Source organism: Ctenocephalides felis, unplaced genomic scaffold (assembly GCF_003426905.1).
Source record: "Ctenocephalides felis isolate EL2017-DRISC unplaced genomic scaffold, ASM342690v1 CF-g0.4_SCAFFOLD_01886, whole genome shotgun sequence".
NCBI classification, from domain to species: domain Eukaryota; kingdom Metazoa; phylum Arthropoda; class Insecta; order Siphonaptera; family Pulicidae; genus Ctenocephalides; species Ctenocephalides felis.
The window spans coordinates 77,572,264-77,586,722 of record NW_020538040.1 but is presented as its reverse complement, the minus strand read 5'-3'; the positions used below and the strand labels follow the sequence as shown (position 1 = coordinate 77,586,722).

The following is a 14,459-nucleotide window of genomic DNA, read 5'->3' as shown; positions in this document are numbered from 1 at the left end:
AGGAACAACGGGTTTATTATAGATTATTTCATCTTTTGCCAGTACAATTAAATCAACAAGCAGATATCCGGCGGGTCTAACGGTTCCGCTGTAATTAGTACTGAGGACAGCCCACTTGTGATAGAACTGCCGATCTATTAGAAACGATGATCAAAAAGATTATTTTTAAATAGTTATTGTTATTAAATTGGTATATAATAGCCATTTCTAGTAAATGTTATTTCAATATTTGTACAACACAATATTCAATTATACATCTGTATATTATTCAATATATTTCAGTTAGGTGACCATACGTCCCGTTTTAGCCGGGAAAGTCCCGCATTTCCACCTTGTGTCCCGGGCTTATCTAAGAGCAATATTTGTCCCGCTCTTACTTGATAATAAAATTACAACTCCCCATAAAATATCTAAAAATGTTATGTACAACTGCATAGTATGCTTTTATGATAACAATACATTATGAATGAGGGTTAGAATAGCTTCTCACAATAATAATTTAGAACTCTTATTTTTATTTTCACGAAAAAATTATGGAATTATACTTTTTGACTGCTTGGAATAAACGCTTATTATTTTTAAATAATTATGAAGATATATCAAAAAATATTTATTAAAAGTTTAAATGTTGAAAAAATATGTAGTTCCAAAAATATAAGATAAAATATAGCATATAATGGAATAATAAAGTTCCTAGTTAGTTTTTCTGATTAAATAAAAATTGATTCAATTAAAAAAGGCAAATTTTTATTGCATTCTTAAATAGTATTTGTTATTTTCAAATAAATATTCAAAATATTTCTCCGTCCCAGATTAACATAACTAAAAATTACTCTTCCGGTTTTGACTAGGAAAAACATGGTCAACTTAATTTAAGTCTTAATGCCAAAGAACAAAGCTTTATTTAATGAACATTAAAATTATAGAATTTAAATTGTTATATTATAATCAGACGTTATAACTAGTTACCTACTCTATTACACATATTAAAAAGCCGTTTTTCAAAATAAATTAAAAAACAAACTTGTTTGCGCTATTATATACCTTTTTATATATCTTAACTAATATAACAAATTTATAGCCGTAAGGACAAAACAATAGTGAAATTTTCGTTATTAACTTCCCGTAGGGTAAGTTATAGTAATTGCAAAAAAATCGAAAATGAACATTTTTATATATCTTTACGTTTCAAAGGTGTGCGAATACAATTTCGAAGACGATTTCGGACATCAAATTATCAGATATTTTATAGAGATTTTAATAATAAGTATAAATTTTGTTTGCATTTCTATGCCGGCGCTTACCCGCTTCGATATTTCGACTCTATGCAGCGTTGCAAAAAAGTTCAAAATTTCCAAAATATTTCACAATATAAAAAATCACTTTTAAAAAAAAAAACAAATTTTTCAAAAACTTCAAAATTCTCGAAAATCGATTTTTTTCAAAGTTAAAAAAAAATAATCTTCTTTGAAAAAAATAATTTTTGGTATGGGAAGTTCTAGCAATTTGCCTAAAGGCATAATGCTATATACCACTAGTTTCTTATTTTAATCATTTTACGCAGTGTTTTATATAAATAATAAAATACTGTTTATAATATTTATTGTTTTCAATGTACTTAACTACTTTGTTTCCATACAGAAGCAATATCCAAGGTCGCGCTTCCTACAATTTTATCGCCCTTCATGCAGAAGGTCCTCTGCAGTACATTCAAAGTGATTGGTGTTCGCAGGAGGTTGTCCAACGTCGTGTAGATATCAAATACAAAATGCTGCGATAGAAACTAAAATATAGCGAGTTGTTTAATCGATTTTACTTCTTGGATCCGACATTTTATGTTTTTCAAGTTTTTAAAGGTCTCTGGGTAATGATCAAACCCGTTAGTTAGAGGAAGTACGGACAAAATGACATGGTATTTTGTTTTTTAATGATATTTATTTATTTAATAATTTTATGACCGATCTCGATCGTTTCTACTCATTTTTGGTTCATTGACTACCCGTATCATAATATTTAAATTAAGTTCAAACTATAATAACATATTTATTAAGGAAAAATGCAACCTATTACAAAAACCATTTTATCCATAAAGCACTGAAAATATGACATATAGAGTAAACAGATGCTAATTTTTAAAATAACAATTCATAATTAAATCGTTTCGTCTTCTTTGGTACATTAGTACATGAACCCAAAGGGATAAGCCATGTATGGTATAAGTCTTTTCTTTTTACCGATGGATCTTTTGGTCTGTCATTAGCAATTATTTCTTGCAAACTTAAAGTAGGAGTTAAAAACCAATTACCTTTGACAGGTCTTAATTTTTTTTGGTTCTGTAATTCTTGGGAAATAAAACTACGTCATTTTGTTCATTGTATAAGTATGTCATTTTATCCGAAATTGAACAAAAATGAATAATTAATCAAAGTGTTACTAAACATCTGATGATTGCAATAAAATTGTTCGAAGTAGTACTGGCATAAGTTAATTGATTTTAATTGAAGAAATTACGAATATCAATAAATAGGTTCCCAAAAAACATGAGAAAAATATCCTCAAAATAATTTTTTCAATGCGCGAAACACGTTTGAACAGATTACAAGACTGTGACAATGGCACTCAACATCTGAAAGGATTGTTATTATAGCTTTATTCATGTTAGTAAAACTAACCAATTTTTAAATGAGGTCACTGTGTCATTATGTTCATATATACCATTTTGTCCGTATTTCCTTTATATATTAATTCCACAGGAAAAATTAGACAAGCATTATGTAGATGTAGATAAGAAAACAGACGTATAAGCTTACTTTTGATATCGCAGAACGTGATAAAAAATTATTTTTAGTATAACACTTAAAATCATTGTGATAGTATTAATTTTATAAGCAAGTTTAGAATATTTTTGCATATTGTTTTAAAACCCAATTTTAAGAATATTCAAATATAGTATCTAAACTTTGAAAGTTATGCTGATATAGTTATTTAGCCTAAATCTTATTTTCTACTTAAATAAATTTAGCTTTTTCACACACCAACTTTCTGGCTGTCGTTGTTAATACTCACTGAATGTTATTTGAACTATTTAAACTTGAAATTTTGAACTATAGAAATCTTGAAAGAAAAGTTATATTCTAATATGTATGCATAATATACACACACTTAGGTATCCACAAACCACTATTTTGTTTGTAGAATGTGCCGAAATGACCACGGTATTTTTAAATGTGAAAACATAAAATATTTATCTTCCATTTCAATAACTTCTCCTATACGTATAAATTACTATACGTTTGATAAATAAGATTTTTTTTGTTATATAAGAACTAGTGACCTCATTGAAATATGGACTATCAGTTTTTCTTTGAACTTTAGTGCGTTTCTTTGAACTGCCAATTTTAATGACTGCATATGTATCCACTGCGGCCGTTAAAAGCTCTCTTCCCTCTAAAATGTTTGCATAGATCTGGTAGTACTGCGAAAGCTGTTCGATATCTTCACGTAACATAATTATTTGGAAATGATTTATTATTGAATTCAAATAATATACGGTTATTTAATGGAAGGCAGGCGTATGAACTATGATACATCGACATCAATAAACAAATGCAAACTGCATGACAATTTAAAATGACTAAAAGTCACTTTTTTGTATAAACGTATATTTTTTACAATTTTTTTTTAAATTTTAAAAAAATATACGTTGTAAGTCTCAAATAAATACTGTGCATTGTAATGAAGAAATGCTCTTTAAAATCTAATTTATATATATACCGTTTTTCTAAAATTTGTCATCTGTCCTTTTTTACTCCAGAGGCTGGGTAAAAAGGAGCAAGCTAGAGGGCAAACAGATCCAATGTCTTAATTTTAATTTTAAAGGGATTTAACGAAATGAAAGCTATATTATTCAGTCAATGCAAAATATAAATTTGTTAGCATATTTTTTTGCAAAGATTACACCCTATGTAATCTTGATCTTGGTATTTCGTCAGAAATATTCATCAACAGAGTTGGAATAATTTAATTATCTCTTTTAAAATTGCATTTTTAACACAGGTTTACTTTTCTATTTATTATTTTTTGTTGTTCACACCTTTGCCAAGATAAAAATTCAGTTGGTCTAATTTATCTCACTTACATGTAAGCATTTAGAAAGGCTATATAAAAAACTGTTGAGTCTAAATTACAGTACATATTATAAAACAATTAAATAACATATACATAAAAGCTATATTAAAGTCACATAAACTAAATAATAGTGCTCAATACTAAAAAACTAAAAACGCAAAATATACTCTTGTTATGAACCAAAATGTAGTGGCTGGTTAAACAATTCCTAACTTCACTTGTTTTTTAAATATCGGTGGTGGACCTTTTTATCCGCAGACCTTTAAGCCTCGTCCTACCTTATATATGTATATACAATTTATACACATATATAATAATCACTATAGCAAATGTTATAAATATCAAGATTTTAATAACATTTTGCAAGTTCAAAGTTCTTATTGGGTTGAATAGTGGTTTTCATACGGCTTATTGAATGGTTTCAATTATATCTGTTTAACAATTATGTTAAACCAATTGTTTTAAGTATGTCTTTTTTAATAATCGGTTAAATAATTGTTTGAGATCAAAACAGTTTTGAAAAAAAAAATTAATAACCGCCGATAACAGCCCAAAGATCAGTAGACAATTTATGACAATCAAATCAACCCTTCGTCGCGTGATAGTCGAAATTATTATCTATCTTATTATTTAGATTTTTCGAATTCAGTATTCTCTATTTTTACACTAACAGGGTTGTTGTAAAGTATTATTTTTATTGATTATATTTTTTTGTGTTTGTATCAAAATATTTTTTTTACAGAAAAAGTGTCAAATTGGAACCCATTTTCATCATTTGTATGTATGCCTACTTGAAAAGTATATATATATATATATTTATTTATTTATTTATATGGTGGAGGGTCAGTGTAAGTATGGGGATGTTTTGCTGTAAATTATTTTGTAAAAATTGAGTGTTTCATGGACAAAAAAGTCTACCACCACATTCTTCAGCGGCACGCATTTCCGTGTGGCAGAACAATTTTCGGTCGTGGATTTATTTTCCAGTTAGATAATGATCTTAAGAACACTTCTAAATTTTGCCGGGATTACATCGCAGCCAAAGAGAAGCAGAAAGAACTCAAATATATGAAATGGCCTCTTCAGTCGCCGGACGAGTTGGAGAGACAAGTGAGAAAATTGCAACCAACTAATACAAAACAGCTTTAGACATTCCTACAGAATCGCTGGAATCAAATAACGACGATATTATTGCATAAATTGATTGAAAAAATGTCCAGAATATGCGCTGCTGTTATACGAACAAAAGACGGATATTTCGAAGAAGCAAAAATATAGATACGGGGGTTTCTTTGTGACATATATTTTGTTTAAACAGTGATTACTTTTTCATAAATATACATAAAAAAACTGATTACTTTTTCATAAAAAACAATGAACGAAGAAAACCATCGTTTGTTGTACATTTCATCAACTTTGTGGACCTAACTTTTGACCGGTTGTGTATGTATGTATTATTAAAGATATAAAGATAACGACGAAAGATAGAAAATAATTCGCGTAGATATTAATTTATTTTAAATTAAATTGATTACAATTTTTGAGTTAATTGAAGTACTTTATTACAGAATTGGTTGATACATTAAATTTAACTACTATTTTCATAATTGCTTTGGTTGCCAAGTAGTCGAGCCAATTCACTTGCTATGAGCATCTATATTGAAAGAAACCATTATTAGTTATATCAACATATATATATATATATATATATATATATATATATATATATATATATATATAACAATTATATAGTTACATTATAACGATTAACTTGCCTTTAAAGTGGAAATGAGCATGCTGATATTAGGCACAGGGCGTTCAGCTGAACTTGCGGCGACTGCTACGTTTCCGGGTGCTGCTGTGTCGCTACCATCGTTCTGCTCGAAAATATGTGACGAAAGAGCTTTCTTCTTTGCAAAACAGTCATAGTAAAAATTTTGCAATATATCGAGATTACGTGCAATATATTAGAATTACGGATATTATAAAGTTTGTTATAAAATATTGTATATTTTGCTAGTGCTACTTAAATACATATGTAATAAATAAAGCGAGTCGATAAATACTTGAACCAGTGGTTTCCAACCTTTTTCAAACCGCGTTAGTTTTTTTAACAATTTAATTTTATAAATACTCAGCTGATATTATCAGACTACAAATTAATATGCAATATTATGTAAAATTATGTATAAAAACTAATTATTATAAAAGATTAAAGAAAATATGTATATATAAGTATCGATTTTTTTTTAAGTATTGAAGCATTATATAGATGTTACGCATGCTCTTAATTCTAAAGTATATTTACCTCTGTACTATTTTCAGATTGCAAAATTGTTGTAATAACTATCCTATTGGCAGCTGTACGTTGCGGTTTTGGACTTTTTGGTTCATTGCTTTCTTTATTGCTTTCATCGTCTGGTTGATATAACAGTTTAGCTTGATTATCACCTGTTCGATGCTGTCCGGCATCGAATTTTTTGCTATTACTGTATTCACCCGGTTTTGTCTTCACTGCCAGCACAAATTTTGCATATGACTGACCAGCGATACATGTGTAAATACCACCGTCGCGATATGTGACTTCCTGTATACGTAAGACGCCTTTTCGCGAAACTCGATATTTGTTTGACTTTGTTATTTGACTATCGTCTTTTGTCCAGAGTATACGTGTTTTATTAAACTTTTTGACTGGGCATTTTATTTTAACGTGAGTCCCATAAAATACCGTACCAGCGCCTCCGATTTTCAACGTAACCTTTTTGCGTTTTAAATCGTGCTGAATAAAAGAACTATTATTCATTGCTATGTGCGGTTTATCTAAGGAGACACAATTTTTATTATTGCAAGATTTTCTATCTTGTGGTCTAGCGGTAGCGCAGGCGCTTGCAGGCCTTTCAACTTCATGATTTTGTGCCATGACTTGCATACAACTGACATGCCGCATTTTCATACCTCCTCCGCAACTTTTATTACATCTTCCCCATTCACCAATTTTCCATCTCGCAGGGCAATCCAATACATTGCAGTACTGTCTGTCGGGAGGAGGTGGTTGTGGGCACATATTATTAGGAACTACGACTGTATTTCCACCGCCGCGTGTTACTTCGTGTATGCAATTAACTTCACGAGTTTGAATGCCAATACCGCAAGACTTTGTACATGGTTGAAAATTAGAATAATTCCACCGTGGCGGACAGGGATGATCATTACATGTTCGGATTCGATTCTCTGGCCTCGTTTCGGGCGAGCACATATAAGGTGAAGCTATTTTATCAGTGTCATCACGTACACAATTGATAATAAGTTCTTGAACACCACCCAAGCAGGAGGCACTGCAATGTGTGTAGCCTTGTTCTTGCCATGAATACGTTTTACCGGGGGTTCCGGCAACACGAACGCTATGCAAATCGTTAGGATAGGCGGCATCGCTAAATCCATAGGCAAATGAGCACGGCTCCAGTGTGCATCGCTCGGTCTCTGGTAATGGTTTTATGCCAGGACATTTTTCGTCTGGTACAATTGCTATTGTTTGAGAAAATTCTAGAAATATTTTACAGTGAAACTCGCGGCGGCGAACTCCTTCTCCGCACGTAACGCTACATGCGCTCCATTGATAGTCTTTTATAAATCTGAAATATTCAGAGAAATACTCAAATAAATCTTGCGATGAAGCAAATTGTTGGACCTTATCGATTATTTATAAAATTTTATGTTTTAAACTTACAAAGTTTAAAATCATTTTGGAAATTTTTGATAAACTGATTATTTTTTATTAATACGATATCATGAAACTGAGTATACGTACACAAACACACGTAACACACTCTCAAACACCCATTACATGTGAAATTTATTTGAAGACCTTGAATAGCAAAAATATCAAGAAGATATTATTGTTTTATATAATATTTTATGGTTCAATATAATATCGTTTTTTGCTTCAAAAAAAAAATTGAAAATTATTGGATATAATCATTCACACGTTTTAAAAAATTCAAACCCAAAAATATTCACGCTTTAAATGAAATCATACAAAATATCATAAATATAATTTTATATGTAATGGCATTGAATTTATTTATAAAGTTATTTTTTAAAATAGAAACCTACGTTGCTTCTGAAGGTGCAGCTTGCTTTGCCATAAGCCTTTCCGCTACAGCAGGAGGAAATAATTGAATTAATGGTTGAGTGTGATACAAAGCACTAGAAGAACGATCCTTTTCTTTTTCATTATCCTAGAAAAAAATGGATTGTGAGTGAACATAAAATAAATGTTCCCAAAATTGAGCGTAAATATAATAATCTTAAATATCTTGCTTATAAGTAAAATCATCATTCATTATTTAAATATTCCAATAAAAATACATATTTGAGAATGTTTCAATATCTTACCAATTCGAGATGGTGTTGTATAGGGCATGCAATTCCCGTACTACATGCTTCCATACGTTCTGGCATTTTGGATTCGTCGCAGTTCTGATCAATAGCTCCATCCAAATTTACACATTCCACTCCGCGAACACGAATTCCAGAACCACAGGAAACAGAGCACTTAAGAAGAAAAAATATATATATTTGATATACAACCATTTTCTTCGAAAATTTTCAATTAGAAATATTTTATAGTTCTGAAATCTTCATCTACACGGTGTTGGTAAGGGTTTGATCGTGATCAACAAATACAGTTTGTTATTTATTCAATTCAATAAATGTATTTTTTGTCCTATTTATTATATTTTTTTGTTAAATAAAATATAAGTAAACTTTACAAAACTTTATAAAACTTATAGTATATGACAAAAGATCAATTATCTCTTCAGAAAATATCCTTAAATATAATGAGCTTACCCCAGACCAATTTCGCGTTTCCCAACGTGAGCAGCCTCTGAGGCCGCAAGGCTCCTGCGTTCGCGGACGATCTAACCTGCAATTGCTATCTGGAACCTGCAAATAACAATACGTATATTGTTTTCTGGGTATATATTACTATTAATTATATATTGGAAATTTCTATAGTTAATGAATCTAATGTTAATGTGAAAAAAATATATTTACTTTAATTATTGTCCCATTATCTTCTTCCACACAGTTCACAACTCTTATTCTCACGCCGCCACCACATGATGCAGAGCATTCGCCCCACTCGCTGACCATCCACCTATTATTAACAATATTAATTATTTGTATGACATTAAATATCATTTATATGTTTATTAAATAGTTCAACTAGTAAAATAATCACACATGTGGGTAACCTAAGTCATTACATATAGTCTTAATCCTGCATAGTTCTTTAATCTAGTAATAATATTTTTAATGTTTTTAATATATATTTATACGTGTAATTGACTCACTTAGCAGGACATTTAATCATATTGCACTGGATAACTTGCATATCTGGTCTTTGAGTTTCGTTGCATAATTGGTCTTCTACATCTACCCCTGTAACACGATTTCTACACGTCGGTCGTGACATCTTGTAACCTATAATATATAATATTTAAATATAAATATTTTGCAATTGCCTCTGCTAATATTTTTGTAAAATGTATTTTTGATCAAACATCATTTACCTCCTCCGCAAGTGGCTGAGCAATGGGACATTGTTGATAGTACCCAATGGTAAAGCGGTAAACCGCATGACTTTCCATCACCGCCGCATATGCCGCAAACATCAACCTTCTTAGATGATCCAATTCGCAAATCACAACCAACATGCTAAAACACAAATTACGTTATTCTACAAAGACTTCCTACTTTGCTACTACATATTTAAAAAAATTGTTTTGTCGCAGGATGATTCTTCAGAAATTATTGAAACTGCATAATACTGATGTCAAACTTTCATAATGAAGTCTTTCTTTATATTCAACTTCATTTTTGTTTTTTTTTAACTTTTCTTGGGGTGTTAATAGAATCATAAAATACTGAAAATATTTGTACGTTTAGTGCACTTTGATCATTAAAATATCTTAAGAAGTAAAAAAATTATTATATATATTTATATTTATATAGTATAAAAAATATTCGATTTGTTTTTTCAAAAGTACGAATGCACATTTTCGAAGAAATAAGATTCTTTTTTAGCTCTGTTGGTCAGTACTTTTATTTATTGATTTTGTAAATAAACTAGTTTCTTGATTTTATTTATCTAATATTTGTTAATAGATGGAAATGGAAAGTTTATAATAGCATTAACTTCTATTCTACTAATTGATGCATACCTGGCATTGTCCATGAATACACATATCAAGACTGCCAGGCCGGCACCTTGTTCCATCTTGTACCCTTGGCGCCATTTGGACAACCATAATGGCATCTTCATCTATTGACGACCCCTGAGCGGCTGGACGACCGCGGCAAGTTAACGCACATGGCTCGGAATCGTCATAATGAGGACTCCAAAGCCATAGCACACCTTCATACAGCATACCATCGTAAGCTGAACACTGGTGTGCGCGGAAATCTTGATATTCTGGACAAGGCTAGAAAATATACATTTAGATGATGAGAAGATCAAGGTATTTGAATTTTTTTTTTGTTACAATTTATTTTTGTTAATCAAGACATCAATGTCTTATTTACAAAATTGATATGAGCAAAAAAAAAACAAAAATACAAAAAAATGCAATAAATTGAATATAAAATGATAAAAAGTTAAAATAAAAACAGTAATACAAAAATAATAACATAAATGAACTACGACGTGAAGATGTATGCCGCGTACTACGTCAGGGCGCGTGCAGACATTGGGCTAGGTGTTTGGTAGATCGGAAGGCCATTTCTTGCTCAATCTTCTTAACGGTCTGGGAATCGCTTGAATAGTAGGATTTGTATGCTGGATTAATTTATTGTTGAAAGATGAACATCTAATCTTGATCATTTCGTTGACTGTTGAGATTTTCAAATCCTTATGTAGGCAAAAGTTCGAAATATACCAAGGGGCATTAGTAAGGATACGCAGAATTTTCTTCTGGCACCTTTGAATGATGTTTATGTTAGATTTGCAAGAGCAACCCCATAGTTCGATTCCATAAGTCCAAATGGGCACTGTGATAGTATTTGAAATGATGCGAAAAACGAGAAAGTGGAAAAGAAAACATTACTATTAATGAGAATTAAAAATTATATTTTTTTACCTGCATGTTGCAAATTTTGTAACGTAATGGCTCTCCCTGACAACCTTGTTCCGCAATGCAGCGCCTTAACTGATGGGAAACTCCACCATCGCAAGACCGCGAACATGTTGACCATTGAGACCATCTGCTCCAACTATCATACCATTCTTTATTGTGATCTGAGGCAGCAGTCTGTGATGATATATTGATAATTTGATCATTAAATTAAGTATATATTTTTGTCAAAATTATGAAATATCCGTTGTAAGAGAGTACCATATCTCGCAATAATCTAATTACAAAAAATAATCAAATGTGGAATATGATCTTGTTGTGCAATTTAATTTTAAGTAGAATCACTACTTTCAATTTTTGTAAAATAAGCATGAGTTTTAAGAGAAATCTTTATCTGCTGTAAAAACATTCGGCTTTGTAATTTTTAACTATTTATCTTATATGTCTAATACCAGAATGGAAGATACGGTCACACTCACCCAATTTGAATTAGAATTATCATCTATTCGAAAGTTGTCATATATAATTATATCTTGTGTTGTTGTGACAAAATTATTATCATTTAACCAAGCTGCTGGAGCCAAAACTGCTACACTGACAAAAAATACAATCTGCAAAAGCAATTAATTATAACATATGTTTGTAATTCTTTTTACAATTTTTATCTATTCAAAGGACTTACAATAGAAAAACTCATGTTGGTAAAGTAAACAGCGAACAATGCTTGGACTTAATTTGTTCGGTTTCAGAGTTTTTTAGACTCGAATAAGGTGGTAATAAGAATTTAGAGCTACATTTGGCATTTGCATAATGCTCACCTCCTACTGAAATAGATAAAGAATTTTTAATAGTTCAGTTTACTACATGTTTCTAATGTCATTTTTTGGTACCCAAAATTGATAAAGGTTTTTATTTTTCAAACTTTATAAAATCTGGTAAAGTAGGAAAGAGACACTGAAAAATATGATACGGGCAAAATATTTGCTTTGAAAACTTGAAAATATTTTTTAAAATTTATCTCTTTTTCAATGAAACACATAAACAGTAATATACGCATCTTCATATAAGGATATTCTATATTATATTATAAATGAAACATTATTTTAACAATTATGTGCTAGTACTGAAATCTTGGCAAGCAACTTTTATTTGCGCCATGATCCGAGAAATAATATCTAAATTACATGGTCTATCTAGTGCATAGAATTGAGATAGTACAGAATTATTTGTACACACACACAAATAAAAATATAATATATATATATATATATATATATATATATATATATATATATAATTAACATACCTTAAAATAAATCATCGTTTGATATTATTTATGAGATCCAATCTGGATAGTTTTTGATACTTAACATTTTTAACTTTGTTATCTGCATTGTTAGTATTTATCCTACAAATTAAATTATTTTATTAGTTAAATATATTTTATGAATAAATCTCTAAAAATTATGTTGTTGTAGTTGGTTGGTGTAAAACATTGATTCGAACAAAGCATTTGTTTCAAAGTTTATACACATGTTTAGATAAGACATTTAAAAATAAAAAGAAAACCATTTTGATACTTGATATTTTAAATAAATGAATATTATAATCTATTCGATAAATCATCACTTACATTATAGTGACTATTTAAATGGTATCAGATGTATTCACTTAATGAATTGTTGTTTTGTAATTATTGTAAACTAATTTGTCATGCTGACAAATAAATAATTCTAATTAGAATAGAAACATTTTAAACCCTTACAAATCTTATATTCAAATATAAGAGAAATCTATAAATTAATTCTAAAACGAACAATGCAACCAAATTCTAACATACAAATTAAATCCAACATCAAACATATTTTTTCTTGAAGACTTAATAATATTGTTTGAGCAGAGGGGTGATACTTTACAATAATAATTAGCAAAAAATTGAAAACAAAAACACATTCAATATTTTATCAATAGTTCGTATCCATCATTTATACGCCAGATATTTAAAATTAAATGATAAAATTTATAAAATTATTTAATTGCGTGTTTAGATATTTTTCCAACCAAATACATTGTTATTTACTGCTAATAAAAAGAACAAATATAACTTTTATTTTTGTTGAAATGTAATAAAAATTATCAGCAATTGATAATTATCGAAACTTATTTCACTTATTTATATTTACTTGTATACGCTATACTATTTGGGGTTGACCCATTGACGTACTGTTTTGCGCATGCCTAATATATACTTGCAAACAAATATATGTATATATATATAAATATATATATGGTAGAGCGGGGCTTGAAGGTCCGCAGATAAAAAGGTAAAGTTAGGAATTTTTTAACAACGTTATTTGACAGTAGAGGGCAAAAGATGTATAACCAGCTATCACCTTAGTTTTTACAACGTTACTATAGGGAATTAAACGGCAATATTTGAAAATCCATAACAAAAGTATTTCCTTTTGATTGGCAATAAAACTATGGAAATAAATAAAAAAAAAGTATTTCCTTTCGTTGTTTGTTTTTTTTTGGGTATGAGCACTGTTGTTTTGTTTACGAAAGCTTAATGTAATTTTAAAGTATATGTTATTTAATTGTTTTATAAGAAGTATTATAATTTTTATTTTAGATTGATGAAAGCATATATATGAGTGGGATGAAAAAGACTAACTTTACCCGGGCAAAGATGTAATATAATAATAATAAATAAAATAGTAAAATTTAAAAAAGCCATTTAAAAAACGGTAAATTAAATTGATAGTTATTCCAACTCTGCTGATGAACATTTCTGACGAAATACTAGATCAAAGTGATATACAGTTATGTTATTTTTGTAAAAATTGTCCCCATGAAATTTATATTTTGCATCAATGTAGCTATTATTTCAAAAAACTCCTTTAAATTCAAAATTAAAACATTAGATTTGTTTGCCTGCTGGTCTTCCCATTTTACCCCGCCTGTGGGGTAGAAAAGACAGTGACAAATTTTAGAAAATTAGTAAAAAAAAACACTTCTCTAATTGGAAATTAACTGGGAGATTTTGTTTGATACATTATGTGTTAATGTAGTTTATTTGGTTGGACAGTATAATTACTGCTTAAAGTCAAATTGAACCTTTGTGCCCCGGCCTACGCTAAATTTATACATATATGTACGTATTTTTGTTAAATAACAGCATTGTTAGCTTTTTAT

At 29.6% G+C, this 14,459-nt stretch overlaps 1 protein-coding gene across 1 annotated transcript; it reads right to left on the bottom strand.

The window, feature by feature from the left end:
- Window positions 1-5,716: 5,716 nt before the first annotated feature.
- Window positions 5,717-11,961, bottom strand: LOC113375379 (ADAMTS-like protein 3). The gene is made up of 13 exons (XM_026615316.1): window positions 11,947-11,961; window positions 11,744-11,875; window positions 11,271-11,441; window positions 10,356-10,616; window positions 9,705-9,849; window positions 9,486-9,615; window positions 9,187-9,289; window positions 8,980-9,075; window positions 8,524-8,682; window positions 8,242-8,366; window positions 6,437-7,760; window positions 5,904-6,035; window positions 5,717-5,782 (listed from the first exon to the last, which is right to left on the bottom strand). Exons 1-13 carry the CDS (start codon window positions 11,959-11,961, stop codon window positions 5,717-5,719), a joined length of 2,859 nt encoding a protein of 952 aa, XP_026471101.1.
- Window positions 11,962-14,459: the final 2,498 nt, after the last annotated feature.

Excerpts from the sequence above, each read along its gene's own strand:
- LOC113375379 (XM_026615316.1), bottom strand. Across the intron at positions 10,617-11,270 it reads ACAAAATTTGCAACATGCAG|CCTTGTCCAGAATATCAAGA; the intron begins GTAAAAAAATAT and ends TATATTTTCTAG. Across the intron at positions 9,290-9,485 it reads ATGATTAAATGTCCTGCTAA|GTGGATGGTCAGCGAGTGGG; the intron begins GTGAGTCAATTA and ends TGTTAATAATAG.